The sequence below is a fragment of the Gigantopelta aegis genome, chromosome 13 (assembly GCF_016097555.1).
Source record: "Gigantopelta aegis isolate Gae_Host chromosome 13, Gae_host_genome, whole genome shotgun sequence".
Classification (NCBI taxonomy): domain Eukaryota; kingdom Metazoa; phylum Mollusca; class Gastropoda; order Neomphalida; family Peltospiridae; genus Gigantopelta; species Gigantopelta aegis.
Window position 1 is genome coordinate 33488942 of NC_054711.1, and position 16017 is coordinate 33504958.

General features: G+C 39.2%; 1 protein-coding gene across 1 annotated transcript in view; it reads left to right on the plus strand.

Moving 5' to 3' along the window:
• Window positions 1–6216, plus strand: part of LOC121387884 (probable G-protein coupled receptor 158) — a 106643-nt gene extending 100427 nt beyond the window's left edge. Inside the window, exons 9-10 of the mRNA XM_041519118.1 lie at window positions 923–1102; window positions 5703–6216. Coding sequence (XP_041375052.1) covers window positions 923–1102; window positions 5703–6023 — 501 coding nt within the window. The 3' untranslated portion in view covers window positions 6024–6216. The remainder of the gene's footprint in view (window positions 1–922; window positions 1103–5702) is intronic.
• Window positions 6217–16017: the final 9801 nt, after the last annotated feature.

The window sequence follows — 16017 nt, forward strand, 5'->3', positions numbered from 1 at the left end:
ACCGTAGGTAGCCCCGATTCTGTGAATATTTAAATCTCGTTTCTAATTTCCTTCATCTGAATATTCCTCCACGATTACATCCAGTATGACATTTGATTATTCATAGTTTCCCTAAGATATCAGAGATTCGAAATTCGATTCAATTCCAAAAGTTTCGAATATTCGATTCGAAATTCGATTTGATTGAATATTTGAGATTCGCATATGTCCGACGCCATATAACTGTGGATAAAATGAGTTAATACCTCTTTAAATAAAACATTTCTATCTTCAGGCACGAGTGTAGATAATTGTGCAGAGGGTTCTCGAGTGCAGAGAGCAATTTGTTTTTAGTGTGTATACGTGTATATGTGTGTGTGTGCGAGGGTGGTGTGGTGTTGGAGGGTCCGGTCATGTTGCCTCAGAAATCACATTAAAAAAGAAAATTTGTTTTGAGCATCCCCCTACTGAAATCACATTACTTGTCTTGTTGTTGTGGTATGTACACATGTCTTTCATTGTTTATTAAACCATGTTACTTGTCTTGTAGCTGTGGTATGCACACGTGTCTCATTGTTTATTAAACCATGTTACTTGTCTTGAAGCTGTGGTATGCACACGTGTCTCATTGTTTATTAAACCATGTTACTTGTCTTGAAGCTGTGGTATGCACACGTGTCTCTCAGTGTTTATTAAACCATGTTACTTGTCTTGTAGCTGTGGTATGCACACGTGTCTCATTGTTTATTAAACCATGTTACTTGTCTTGTAGCTGTGGTATGCACACGTGTCTCTCATTGTTTATTAAACCATGTTACTTATCTTGTAGCTGTGGTATGCACACGTGTCTCTCAGTGTTTATTAAACCATGTTACTTATCTTGTAGCTGTGGTATGCACACGTGTCTCTCATTGTTTATTGAACCATGTTACTTGTCTTGTAGCTGTGGTATGCACACCGCCCTCTGGACGAGGACAACATGCGCAGTAGAGCGTACTCGCAGTCTGACGTGCAGGAGAACGCCGCGCCGGAGACGATGAAGCTGAACGTCGGCATCTCGTCAAATGGAGACGTCGACGTCGGCGAGATCAGCCTCGCAGAGATGGACCCTGAAGACATCCGGGTAACTCACAAGTAACACCTATACCCCCAGACCTTAGTGTGGGGCGAGCGATATACGTAAAAGTGAAATACTCACTGTGACGGAAACAGCCGTCTGCACATTAACTTTTGAACGGGGTCTGAAACAGCTGGAGTAGCACTTTAATGATCGAAAGCCATTGCATGGAGTAATTAACCCAAGAAGGTTCCCCTATTAGTTAGATGGTATCCTTTTAGTTTTAGAGAATTAGTGTGGCCATTATTTTGCCACTTGTCCATAAATGACAGGACTACCAAAGATGGGACCTAGCTGCCAAAAACCAAAACAGGTGATACACGTATAGAGAGGCGGTGGAAAACGCTGTCAGCTGGGCGAACTATATTAGTCTAGTTGACATAGGTAACTATGTTTTACTGCTCTGTGGAAACTGAAAGGTATTTTGTTGTGGCATTCAAGTATTATAATTATGTGTATTCTTGTTTTGCTTAGTGTGGGAAGGACAGCTGGTAATCTAAGTCAGACCGACGAAAGTAAACTGTAGGCGTCACTTACTCAAAATATATAGAGAGGTTTATAATATCTATAACTGGTAATCCTAGTCCCATGACTTGGTAAACTGTAGGTTATTTGAATATTATTAGTGTGGGGAGGACAGCTGGTAATCTAAGTCAGAACGACTAAAGTAAACTGTAGGCGTCTCTTAACCAGAAGTTACGAATAGTTATAATATCTATAACTGGTAATCCAAGTAACATGACCTAGTAAATTGTAGGTCCTCTGAATATTTGATGTAGGGAAGACTGAGGATAATAATTAATTATTCTACGGTTGGGTGATGTTTTAACTGTGAGGGGTAACTATATTCCTAATTTCCCAGTGATTACGTTTACGTGTGGTGCTCAGCCTAGAGGTGGTGTGACACTGGCGGTAATAGGCCATGCAAGTCATGGTATTCTATAATACGTTTGAAACTAAACTTGTGTTGTCGTCTTTCTAGTGAATTTAACGTTGGTTAATAATAAATATATACTAAAAGGCAAAAGTTATTGTGACACACAAAAGACAAATATAATTGATGATAAGTTTTTACTGCCGTGTATGAAACGTTATAACATGGAAAGAGAAATGTCAGAAGGTATGGAAACGAGCAATAATCCATGAAAAGGGCGCACCTGCCATATGCAAATGAGCCACATCACCAAAAGGGGGTCCAGAGCGACGTTCACACAGTCAGTAGCGAGTGTGTCCACCTTGAACATTGATACAGGCTTGGCACCGTCGTCTCATTGGGGCCACTAAACGCTGGAGAAAGGGATGGTACAGGCTGTTAGGGTTGCTGGCTGGAACCTGTTTCGCAGATGCGTGGTTCGGATCCATGTGTCTTGGCGAGGGGTTGTCACGGGTGGTTGGCCGCTGACCTGGTTGTTTTGTTGATATCATTGCCATAAGTGCCATATGGTGTTTCTGTGGACTATGAATTGACGTGCGACGCCACGCTGCGAGGTGCCAGATTCAAGCATCCCTATGACTCGTCCTCTGTCATTTTCACTGAGTCTTGGCATGACGAAATTGCATCAAACAGTTCACTAATGGTGTTTTTCTGACTTCTGGACTTCTGAAGGCTGCACAGAGTGGCAATGATTTTCGACTGAATGTCTGGCCTTTTATGGTGAACACTGGACAGCATTTCTCCCGAATATTCCATGTTTCTTGCACAAAGCATGCAATCGCTGCAACAACTGCTTGGTTGCATTTCTTTGAGCTGTTTCATGCACACTTTCTCTGGTTTACATCAATAAATCCATTCACAAATTTATTACTTCAAACAATCCATGTCACAGTAAATTTTGGCTTTGAGTATATATATACGATCTTGTTCCCTGAATACCCCTAGAGCCAAGCCACTCGGGTAGAAAACTACCCGATACAGGGGGCTCTATATGTATAGGTTGGGATATTTGGAGAAATACTGTTACACCCATTGCGGGTTTCTGATTCTGTTGCCGGGGAACTGAGTGGTAGGAGCAGTTGCCGTAACGGTGTTAGAAGCTCCATGACACTCACCTATAGTATAGCGAACAATTCCGTCTGCTCCACTGTACGTTAAGTCTTCATTTTATGTTTTCACATTACACAAGGCATAAGCAAAACTACTCACCAATAGTGAAGAATTCCGCCGGCTCCAAGGTGAATTAAATTGTACTTTCACGGTTGCTTGATCGTACTAAACTCTACATTGATAATTCGTTCTTAATTTGGCTCTAATTGTCAGATGGTCGAGACGTAACCCAGTGGTAAAACGCTAGCCTGATGCGCCGTCGGTCTAGGATCGACCCCCGTCAGTGGGCCCATTGGGCTGTTTCTCGTTCCAGCCAGCGCACCACAGCTGGTATATCAAAGGCCGTGGTATGTGTTATCCTGTCTGTGGGATAGTTCATATAAAAGATCCCTTGCTACTAATAAAAAAATATAGCGGGTTTCCTCTCTAAGACTGTACATCAAAATTACAAATGGATTTACCGTAGTCGGTTGAGTGCTCGCTTGAGGTGCTTGCGTCGCAGGATCGAACCACCTTGGTGGATCCACTGAACTGATTTTTTTCTCGTTCTAACTAGTGCACCACAGCTGGACAAAGGCCGTGGTATCTGCTTTCCTGTGTGTGGGAAAGTACATATAAAAAATCCTTCGCGGCATTAGGCAAAATGTAGCGGGTTTCCTCTGCTGACTACGTGTCAGAATTACGAAATGTTTGACATCCAATAGCCGGTGATTAATTAATCAATGTGCTCCAGTGGTGTCGTTAAACAAAACAAACTTTAACTTGTTTCTGATAGCTGATGATTAATAAATCAATGTACTTCAGTTGTGTCATTAATATCTATATGATATACTTTCTTACTAATAGAAATGTCATATTATGTATATTAAGCATGCTGACAAATGAGATACTGGTAACACCTGTAAGTGAAAGAAGATTTTGATAAAGTCAAAACACAACTTAGTTTTTTTCGCAATTAAATAGGATTTTTTTTCAACATTACTTATCATAGCATATTGAAAAAAGACACGCATATGGAACAAAAACATTTTTTAAAAATGGGAGACCAGTGCAGGCAATCTTCAACGCATGTGCAAAAAAAGTTGCAATGAACACCAATGTATTTTATTCCATTTGTTTCCTGTTTGAACAAAATCTTCTTTCGCTTACAGTTTTTAACAATACTTTATGTGTAACGTTCAAGTGAAAAAATCCCAACCCGTATATATACTGACACACAATGAAAACGCAAAACAGATATTTTTCAATATTTTGTTGTGATTAATGAAAAATATATTTATTGGACTTAAAATAACAATTTATGAGAGGAGGCCATTGATTGGTAGTTTTGTCTGGGTTTTAATCCAGGTTTTGTTCTCGTTACACATACAATAGCAGAAACAAAATGGTGTGAAATGCGTTCACTATATCAAAATGCACGTGAAATGCCAGTATGTGGACACATAAAAGTCACGTAACGGTGTCATATTCCTCGTCACATTAAGAATGCCACGACTCAGAGAAGAACAAAGGGAGCGAGCGTTGGGCATGGTTCAAGGGGGGACTTCGCAAAGCCAAGTTGCTAGGACCTTCAGAGTCCATCCATTAACTATTGGACGACTTGTTGAACGTCATCAACAGACCGGGAGTGTCCGTGATCGACCTCGACCTGGTCAACGTCCCGTTACGACCCCACGCCAAGATCGGCAGATTCGACGACACCGCCTCCGTGACCGGTTCAGAACTGCGACGATGACGGCAAGCAACACGATAGGACGTCATGGAAGGCATATCCATCCGATGACGGTCATCCGTCGAATCAGAACGGCTGGACTGACGCCCGTACAACGGTAACATCATGACACCGCGACATCGTGCTGCGAGACTACAGTTTGCTCTCCAGAATGGTAATCATCCACCAGCCTTTTACCGGAGCATTGTTTTCTCAGATGAGTCCCGTTTCTCTGTCTCCTTTGCCAATGGAAGAGCACGTGTGTACAGGAGACTCCATGAACGGTACGCTGACGGATGTATGAGGGAACGTGATCGGTTTGGCGGCGGTTGTCTGATGGTATGGGGGGCAGTCAACTGTGATTTCAGGAGTGATCTCATCATTGTCCACGATGCTCTTACAGCCCAGCGTTATGTTGACGTTATTCTAAGACCAGTTCTCCAGCCACTTTTGCGCCGTCACCGAAGACCAGGAGGTCCCCTTATGTTTCAACAAGACAATGCCCGTCCACATACTGCAATAATTACCCAGGCATTCCTGCAACAAGCCGGTATCACCGTTATGAACTTTTCGATTATAAATGCAACTCGATTACTGATGTTAACTGGCCATGTTTCCATGTGAATGTATCTCATGAATACCAGTCATTAATGTCATATTACATTATCCATCAATTCATTAATAGTTTGTCGTTATTTGCAATGAAAAGTTGTTTTTGCGTATCCATTGTGTTTCAGTATATGTTATTGTTTAATCGTATTCATTGAAGTCTTTGACATCGCCATAGTGCTGGGGTAGTCTCTAAAAATAAATTCTCTCCTTTCCTGTTATATTTGCGATTTTTGTTGCAGGCTGAGCTGAAGAGATTGTATACCCAGCTTCAAATATATAAAACGAAAACTATGCGTAAGGACAATCCGCATATTTCGAAGAGAAGGGGTGGTCGGAAACAGACACATCGGCGATTCTCTCTTCAAGCGTTTCATCATAAACATCGTCATCACCCCGAGGCACATTCGGAACACGAACATGAAATGTCGAAAACACCTGAGGAATCTACGAACAGTGCCGAAGCCATGGCGTTGCCCATGGAATCGAGCAGTAGAGGCGACGATGGACACGAGCCTCGTTCGGCTCCTTCCGTGTCATTCAAACCCGGGAGCTACAAGTGACGTGTTTCCTGTTTCCCGTGGAGCAGATTCGCAGTGAATCTGTGTCTGAACCAGATGTGTAGTAGTTTGTGGATAGCAACCGAATCAAGGTCATGTGCTACTTCATACAATGGGTTTTTAGATATTGGTGTTCTTTCCAAGAGACTCATTATCATAATTTATTCACCTTTGTTTAAAAAATGACATGCTCATCTGTTTGTTTTAATGTGTTATCAGTGACAATATGCGAAAACAGAAATATCAAATCAGCGTTGGTGGATAATTTTCATATATGGCGTCTCTGCGTAATCGGTCATTGGCGTTTCTTCCAATGAATCAAAGTATATAATGCGTATATCATAGTTACCTACTTGTAGCACATGGATGTTTTCTGTGCACGTTTCTTATTGACTTATAGGTTACTTACAAAGATCAAAACAGATGGGTTTTTTAGATTCCACTGACACTCCTGTTAACAGAATAGATCATGGTTAAATTTATCAACCTGCAAATTAACTAAGCACCATCTGAATTGTATTGCAACCGAAAAGGCGCCTAGAAGTAGTTGTCCTAGCCGACGTGGTTTACACTTAATATTTATTAATTTTGTTTACATATTCTGTTTCCACTGGTAATTCACTGAGATGACATGGATACATTACGTAAGAGAAACACGTTAGTGTAATTCCAGCTCCACAGTTAATTGCCATACGTATTCATGGATATGTACGGTATTAGGGTCACTTGCTGTCAGTCCTTTTCAATAACGTCTGCACACACATCAAATTAATTTCAGTGTTTTGTATCCACGGAATTGTCGAATATTTTCCAGTATAAGAAACCTGGTCAACACTAGATGGTGCTTAATTAAAATGCAGGTGTAAATTAAAACACTGTTACTAAGTTACGTTTTGTGCAATCTGTAGCCAGTGTGTATATAACGCCAAGAGATGGTTGATAGGGATGTGGTGTTTTTTATCTTGCTTTTCTCATTTCAACCTTCATTGTTAACAATGAATATCACACCCTGGCAAACAGAACTCTTACTAGATATCAAACAGAACTCGTACTAGATATCAAACAGAACTCTTACTGGATATCAAATCGAACTCGTACTAGATATCAAACAGAACACGTACTAGGTATCAAATCGAACTCCTGCTAGGTATCAAATCGAACTCCTGCTAGGTATCAAACAGAACTCTTACTAGTTATCAAACAAAACTCTTACTAGATATCAAATCGAACTCTTACTAGATATCAAACAGAACTCTTACTAGATATCAAACAGAACTCTTACTAGATATCAAATCGAACTCGTACTAGATATCAAACAGAACACGTACTAGGTATGAAATCGAACTCCTGCTAGGTATCAAACAGAACTCTTACTAGTTATCAAACAAAACTCTTACTAGATATCAAATCGAACTCTTACTAGATATCAAACAGAACTCTTACTAGATATCAAATCGAACTCTTACTAGATATCAAACAGAACACGTACTAGGTATCAAATATATCTCTTACTAGGTATCAAACAGAACTCTTAGTATGTATCAATTCGAACTCCTGCTAGGTATCAAACAGAACTCTTACTAGTTATCAAACAGAACTCTTACTAGATATCAAATCGAACTCTTACTAGATATCAAACAGAACACGTACTAGGTACCAAATATAACTCTTACTAGATATCAAACAGAACTTACTATGTATCAAATCGAACTCCTGCTAGGTATCAAACAGAACTCTTACTAGTTATCAAACAAAACTCTTACTATGTATCAAACAGAACTCTTATTAGGTAGCAAATGCAACTCTTACTAGGTATCAAACAGAACACGTACTAGGTATCAAACAGAACTCTTACTAGTTATCAAACAAAACTCTTACTAGGTATCAAACAAAACTCTTAATATGTATCAAGCAGAACTCTAACTAGGTATCAAACATAACTCATACTAGATATCAAGCAGAACTGTTACTAGGTATCAAACAGAACACTTACTAGGTATCAAACAGAACTCTTACTAGGTATCAAACAGAACACTTACTAGGTATCAAACAGAACTCTTACTAGGTGTCAAATAGAACGCATACTAGGTATGAAATAGAACTTATACTAGGTATCAAACAGAACTCTTACTAGGTATCAAACAGAACTCTTACTAGGTATCAAATATAACTCTTACTAGATATCAGATAGAACACTTACTAGGTATCAAACAAAACTCTTACTAGGTATCAAATATAACTCTTACTAGATATCAAACAAAACTCTTACTAGGTGTTAAATAGAACTCTTACTAGGTATCAAATAGAACTCATACTAGGTATGAAACAGAACTGTTACTGGGTATCAAATAGAACTCTTACTAGGTATCAAACAGAACTCTTACTAGGTATCAGACAGAACTCTTACTAGGTATCAAACAGAACTCTTACTAGGTATCAAGCAGAAATCTTACTATAAATGAAACCGAACTCCTACTAGGTATCAAACAGAACTCTTACTAGTTATCAAACAGAACTCTTACTAGGTAGCAAATAGAACTCTTACTACGTATCAAACAGAACCCTTACTAGGTATCAAATAGAACTCTTACTAGATATCAAACAGAACTCTTACTAGGTATCAAACAAGTCCTGAACCTTCACGATTCCAAGCCAAACATGTTTTCACGCTGACATCCAACTCCTGGTTCGGGCATAACCAACCTGGACCCTGCAGCTGAGATGGCTTGTGACTTAGTCCAGAGCGGAAAAAGAGTTTTCTTTAAGATAATTTTGAATTAATTATATAAAACGGGAAAGGGGAATTGATAGTTTTTAATGTGTCGTCCTGAATTAAAACAACGAAGCTATTATCTTTAGTTTAGCCAGTTATCCAGATGGTATTGTTTGAACGGCCTAACCAAGTGATAACATATGTACTGATTAAGCTAACTTATAAGAACGGGCGTTCTAGTCCTGGTTCTAGTTTCTAGGTGTTTGATTAGTACTAGTCAACGGAACAATCAGGGGCGCAGCGCTACACTGGCTGTTTATATATGTGAAGACAGACAATATAGCGTATCGCGCGTGAGTATTCCATCGATTTATACTAAAGACAGACAGTATAGCGAATCGCGCGTGAGTATTCCATCGACTGGTATTAAAGACAATATATATATATATATATATATATATATATATATATATATATATATACTCGCGGAAAAAAGTTCCTGTGCACCAAATAATTGCATATAGAGTATAATTTACTTGAAATCTGGTCATAAAAAATTCAGTAAATAAACGTGTAACCACTTCCTTCCATATCCCAGCAGTGCCCAGTCAATTGCACGAGCTATTCATGCTTTGTGATCATAAGTTGCATTACTAGCATTTTTGGTCACGTGCTCCTCTTTGACGTAATTTTTCTTATCATTGGACTCTAAAACTATTGTATGGCTTCTCATCACTCAGAAAAATACTTTTGTTGGCATCTGATCGTCGTCAGTGTGATGCCACGCCTCCAAGAAAATTAACTACTTCGAAAGATGGGCATGACTGCAGTTAGATGGCACAAACGTTGTTGTTAGTCATTTTGGTGTTCATTGGTGTTCATCAGAAAACTATGCAGTGCCTGCGGAGATGTTCCCGACAGTTTAGGAATACTAGGGATCTTCCATGTTTAGGGAGTCGACACGTGACGTCACGTTAACCAATCGTCAATATCGAGCGGGAACACATGTGGAATTATTTGGAAATGACAAGTTTAACATCCCAATACATCCCTGTGTTAAGGTCAATCAGTGGAAGAACTGTACGCAACCGATTAGGTGATCACAAAGTACGACCATGACATGACGTCAATACGTTGTTCTGTTACATCATCACCGACGGCGCACCAAGCATTGTGTAGACCGTTTTTCAGGTTCAGAAGACAGGAGGGGATCACTGTACTTTTGACAGATAAATAGTACATCTATGCAAAACACAATATTTTAAAATTTTATAAATATACGTCTCACTGAAATTTTAATGATGAACGGGAACTTTTTTCTGTGAGTATATTTTCCCTAGCTTGTTTTAGCATGGTGCAGCACCATGCCTCAATAGCTTAGCACCATCTTGCTCTAATCAGCACCATGCTGCCCTGAGATTAAACAAGCCTTTTTCAGTAATTAATTCTAAAATTGCTTTTATAAAACACCCAAAAAGGTATTATTAATTAATAAAATATGCCTTTTGTTATCTTTTGCCATTCATTTATTAAAGCAAGCACATAAATTACATTAATGTTTATTTTAATTAATTTTGTATTTTTAATGAAAAACGAGTCCCCCGAAAATGGTGATAATGCCCCAAAAGTGTTTGGTCTACCATGCCTTGCCTAATTTCTAGGGAAATCACTATATATATATATATATATATATATATATATATATATATATATATATATATATATATATATATGTATGTATGTATGTATGTATATGTATATGTATATGTATATGTATATATAGCGTAGCGCGAATGAGTGTGTCATCGACTGGTACTAAAGACAGATAATATAGCGTGGTGCGCATGGGTGTTCCATCGACTGGTACTAAAGACTGCCAATATAGCGTAGAGCATGAGTGTTCCATCGACTGGTACTAATCATACACCTATAAACGCCTAGAAGGACCCGAACGCCCGTTTTTCTCCTACAGAAAAGGTTGGGAAAGGAGTGGGCTTGACGCTCAATACGACCACGATAACAACACATCTAGTATGGCGAGGGTGATGTGGCACCAATCAATGAGATTCGTGAACACCTATACCGTTCCAGCGTAACATGTAAGTAATTCGTGAACACCTATACCGTTCTAGCGTAGCATTTAAGTATTTTTGTCAGTAATTCCAATTTGGCTTCACTTTTGGGAATTAAAACAGTGTTCAGTTTTTATATGCGAATTGTGAAATCATTGGTTAAAATATAAATTCAAAACCAATATCCACCCATAAAGATGTGAATTGTTATTTCTAGATCTTTTTTTAATGCTACACACCTACAAAGCGGACCTGCAACTAGTAGAAAAAACATTGACAAAACAATATTGAACTATATTGAGGACAGTCTGTTTGAACTCTATGAGCAGACATGACTCGTAGCATGCATACATGTTGCTGTTCTATTCTAAAAAGGGGGGAAAAAAGAAAAAGAAGAAAAGAAGACGAAAATAACAAAGACAACAACAACAACAAAAGAACAACACCGAAAAAACGTTTAGTTTACTGGAACGAAGTGTAGAATATGGCGCGATAATGTATCATTTCAGTGTACAATTCATCATCTGTTATCTTTAGAGAATTACTAGTACGCAACCTTTTATGTTTCAATTGTTATTTTTGCACACCACTTCAACAGGGTTTTTTTTCACAGAACTTCTGTCGCGACCGATCGGTGTTTTTTTTACACCTATGCCTATAAAAGTTAGATTAAACCAAAACTACTTAGACGGCAGCTGAACGTTGTCCACCCATTTCAGCAAATCGCAGACTTTTATTTTGTCTGTCTTAATCATGAAGAATGACCGAAAAGCCGTCTTAATTCGTAGTGATGCATGCTCCGCCCATTTCAGAGAATGAACCAATGGAATGCCGTGTAAATAGGTTAGACGGCATTAGACGTTTCTTCAGAAATAAGAATGGGCTACGCTTCGGTCCTGCCCATTCTTATTTCAACAGAACATCTTAATGCCGTCTAACCTATACACATGTAGACGCTATATATTTGGAATGCGTGTTACAATGTTTAACATTAGATTCAGGTTTATTAATACAAAACATTAAGAATTGGACAATAAAATGACGTCATTTGCTGGGAAGCACGCCCTCGTCAAAAGCTACGTTTCCATGTGTATATTTTTCCTGTCCGTTTCCTGTGGCCCAGAGAATATGTCTGTCGTCTGTCATATTTGTGTTTCTATGAGGTCCGCGAACCGTGCGTGATCCGTGTTCCTGAAACCGACCTCGGTGGTGTCGTGGTTAAGCCATCGGACATAAGGCTGGTAGGTACAGGGTTCGCATCCCGGTACCGGCTCCCACCCAGAGCAAGTTTTGACGATTCGATAGGTAGGTGTAAGACCACTACTGTAACACCCTGTTCTCTCTCGCTAACAACTAACAACTGACTCTCCTGGACCGACAACCCAGATAGCTGATGTGTGCCCAGTACAGCACCCTTGAACCTTAGGATATGATCACGAATATAAGTTCAAATGGAATGAAATGTGTGTACCTGAATTTAAATTCGATGGATACATGGATCACGGAAGCGCGGAATGCCACACAAAATGACGTCAACGGAAAAAAAAACCCAAAACGTTATCGTCTATAGTCCGTTCCATCATTCTATTAAAATATTTTTTTTTTGTAAATAATTTCAGTTTGGTTCAACGTAATAAGAAACGTAATCGTGTTTGGATATAACAAAAATATACTATTCTTGTTTGCAAATTACAAATCAATCGGCTCAGAAATAAATAACTTGTAGTAAATTTAATAGTATGAAAAAAAAAGTCGTTCCCTGTGGGACGGACTATAAACTGGCTGATGTACTGATTATATCCTGTTGACATAAATTACGCGCGCGGGTATGGACACAATCAACACGGACACGTGAGTCACGGCTTCACTCAATACGTACACGAAACATGTACATATGGAAAAGTAGCTTTAGTGTTGAATAACGAACTTTAGTATTTCGATTGAAGTTACAAAATGGACAACGGCTGTATAAATGCTTATTTATATCCCCTGCTCTTTCCGTTCTTCTCAACTGAACCTCAGTTACACTCTGCCTAATTGAACGGCATATGCGATGCACTGTAGAAATAAAAATAAATACTGACAAGATAGATAATGTTACAGCAATACACGTCTTGGTGTACTGAGTTATCAAAGCGATTCATTATACTTCGTGCTTTGATGGGTCCATGGGCATCATTTGCAAGGAAAAAGTGTGTGTGTGTGGGGGGGGGGGGGGGGGGGGTGGACAATTTGTGGTTCTAACAATATTTCGTGCGACTAATCGCGAGCGCCCTAGGCGTGAAGCGACTCTCTAGGGGGGTCTGGGGGCCTGCCCCCCCCCCCCCCCCCCGAATATTTTGGAAAATGAAGGTCATTGTGGCTGTCTGAGAACATTATTTAGAGTAAAGTGTGGGGGACATCAGATATTCTGTCCCCCCACTGCTAAAAGTGTGGGGGGGGGGGGGGGGGACATGTCCCCCACCAAATGACGCCCTTGGATGGGTCAAGTGGTGCCCAACGCCGTAAAACGTTTTATTTTTATTTATTTATTTATTTATTTATTTATTATTACTTAATTAATTTATTTATTCATTTATTTATTTAGTGTGAATATATTCAGTTTGTGTTGTTTGTAGGCGATGAAATGTATGTCACAGAACGAGAACTACCAGACGACTCTGCCATACATAATGTGTGTAAGGTTTTATTGCGGTATTAAAGTAGCAGACCCTAGTGTTAACACTTGGACATAGACTAGAGCTGGACCGGCCTCGGTGGCGTCGTGGCAGGCCATCGGTCTACAGGCTGGTAGGTACTGGGTTCGGATCCCAGTCGAGGCATGGGATTTTTAATCCAGATACCGACTCCAAACCCTGAGTGAGTGCTCCGCAAGGCTCAGTGGGTAGGTGTAAACCACTTGCACCGACCAGTGATCCATAACTGGTTCAACAAAGGCCATGGTTTGTGCTATCCTGCCTGTGGGAAGCGCAAATAAAAGATCCCTTGCTGCCTGTCGTAAAGAAGAGTAGCCTATGTGGCGACAGCGGGTTTCCTCTAAAAACAGTGTCAGAATGACCATATGTTTGACGTCCAATAGCCGATGATAAGATTAAAAATCAATGTGCTCTAGTGGCGTCGTTAAATAAAACAAACTTTACTTTTAGACTAGAGCTCGTCTCCATAACCGTTACTTCTCAGAGGTATATGCGGTTTTTAAAATATAAAAAATACATTACTTAGTATTAGAAACACCGGGATGACCAGAAACACTTCGGATGTACAAAAACGGATTATCTAAACAATAAAATCTAAGTAATGTTTGATTTCAGTTGTGAAAAACGTCTCTAATAGTAAACATTATGCTGTAGTGTTTAAATACTAGGGTATGTTACTTTAAAGATAGCTTTTTGAGAGTTGGAATTGTCTGGTTTAGGCATATTTCAGTTAAATATTTATATAAACTGGATCCCCCCCCCCCCCCCCCCTCCCCCTCATTGTGGACACTAGTCGGGGTCCTCCCCTCAGAACAGTGGTAGGTTCGCCGCTGGGACGGGTAGTAAGTGTTCCGCCCACTAAGCATTATCGGTTAAATTCCTAACACTAAAAAGCTGTGTCTAGAAAGAATTTGTGAGAAATGTGGTTTCAGTTTTACTTTAGTTTTGTTTTGTGTTACATTCTTGTCTGATTAAGATGGATTTTGTTGTGCTAAACGTTCTAAATCAAAACCAAACGTCTCAGTACATGAGGTTTGGCTAGTGCTTTATCATGTTCGCAACAATTGAGGCAGTTAACGCAGTGTTTGTAATAGTCATATGCAACTAATATTTAATATGCATGCTCAGAAATTAGTAAGAGCATTAAGCAAGTTACTACAGTAAAGCGCTTGGTCGTGATGACATTACGCAAGTTACTACAGTAAAGAGCTTGGTCGTGATGACATTGAGCAAGTTACTACAGTAAAGCGCTTGGTTGTGATGACATTGAGCAAGTTACTACAGTAAAGAGCTTGGTCGTGATGACATTGAGCAAGTTACTACAGTAAAGAGCTTGGTCGTGATGACATTGAGCAAGTTACTACAGTAAAGAGCTTGGTCGTGATGACATTGAGCAAGTTACTACAGTAAAGAGCTTGGTCGTGATGACATTGAGCAAGTTACTACAGTAAAGCGCTTGGTCGTGATGACATTGAGCAAGTTACTACAGTAAAGAGCTTGGTCGTGATGACATTAAGCAAGTTACTACAGTAAAGAGCTTGGTCGTGATGACATTAAGCAAATGACTGCTGCAGTAAATTAGCTTGGGCGTGATGTTATTAAACGATGAAGACCTACTATAATCCACAGCTATCTATGCCTTTGTTTCCCACACCAATTAGATTTAGGCTCCTAAAATGACAACTGTAATTCTCTCAAATTCTAGAGGAATGGTGCTTGTTGCCATTTTGATATTTTCATAATTGTTTTAATTCTGATGGGTCAATCAAAACACATTGTCTACGAGTCATATTATGTGGCGAAAACTATATAACGTGGTGGGGGGAAAAGCTGTGATTGCTCCCATGCCCCTCAACGTATGCATAAATGTGCTTCTCCCTTCAAAGGATGTGTCCTGCATGAGCCATCAATAAATGTAAGGACGTGTTAAATGGTTGATTAAAGGGTCGTCTCAAAAGCCAACCAGTATCTATCTATAAAACTGATGATAACTTAATAAATGTCACCAAGCGTTTATTTATTTATTTATTTATTTACCACATTATCACTGACATAATGTAACTGTGCATTTCTTTCTATTATTGTGTTACTTTTTTGTTTGTTTCTTGAAATACTGGGTATATGCATAAACAAGTTGTTGATATCTTTATAATTTATTTATGTTTACAAACGCGGTTAGTGGAATGTAAATAGTTTATGAATGGAGTCACATCGGCCGATCCACGAATCATATCGGATACTCCGTAATCGGCCGATGTGTACCGAAGTGGAGGTTTGTATAACAGTAAATTGTCCAAAGGTGTGAATGACAATAGTGTTCAACTGCTTACAATATGGCCGAACGTAAATGATTAGTTACAATGTATTCTGTATAATAGTACTTGGCATGATCCCTGGTTGCTTATTTCAACAACAAAAATGTTACTTTATTTATTAAATCTGCCTATATATAATTTACTGCATAATTAAAATATAGGGACCTTTTTCGAGTTTTCCATTATAATGCTTTAAATGCT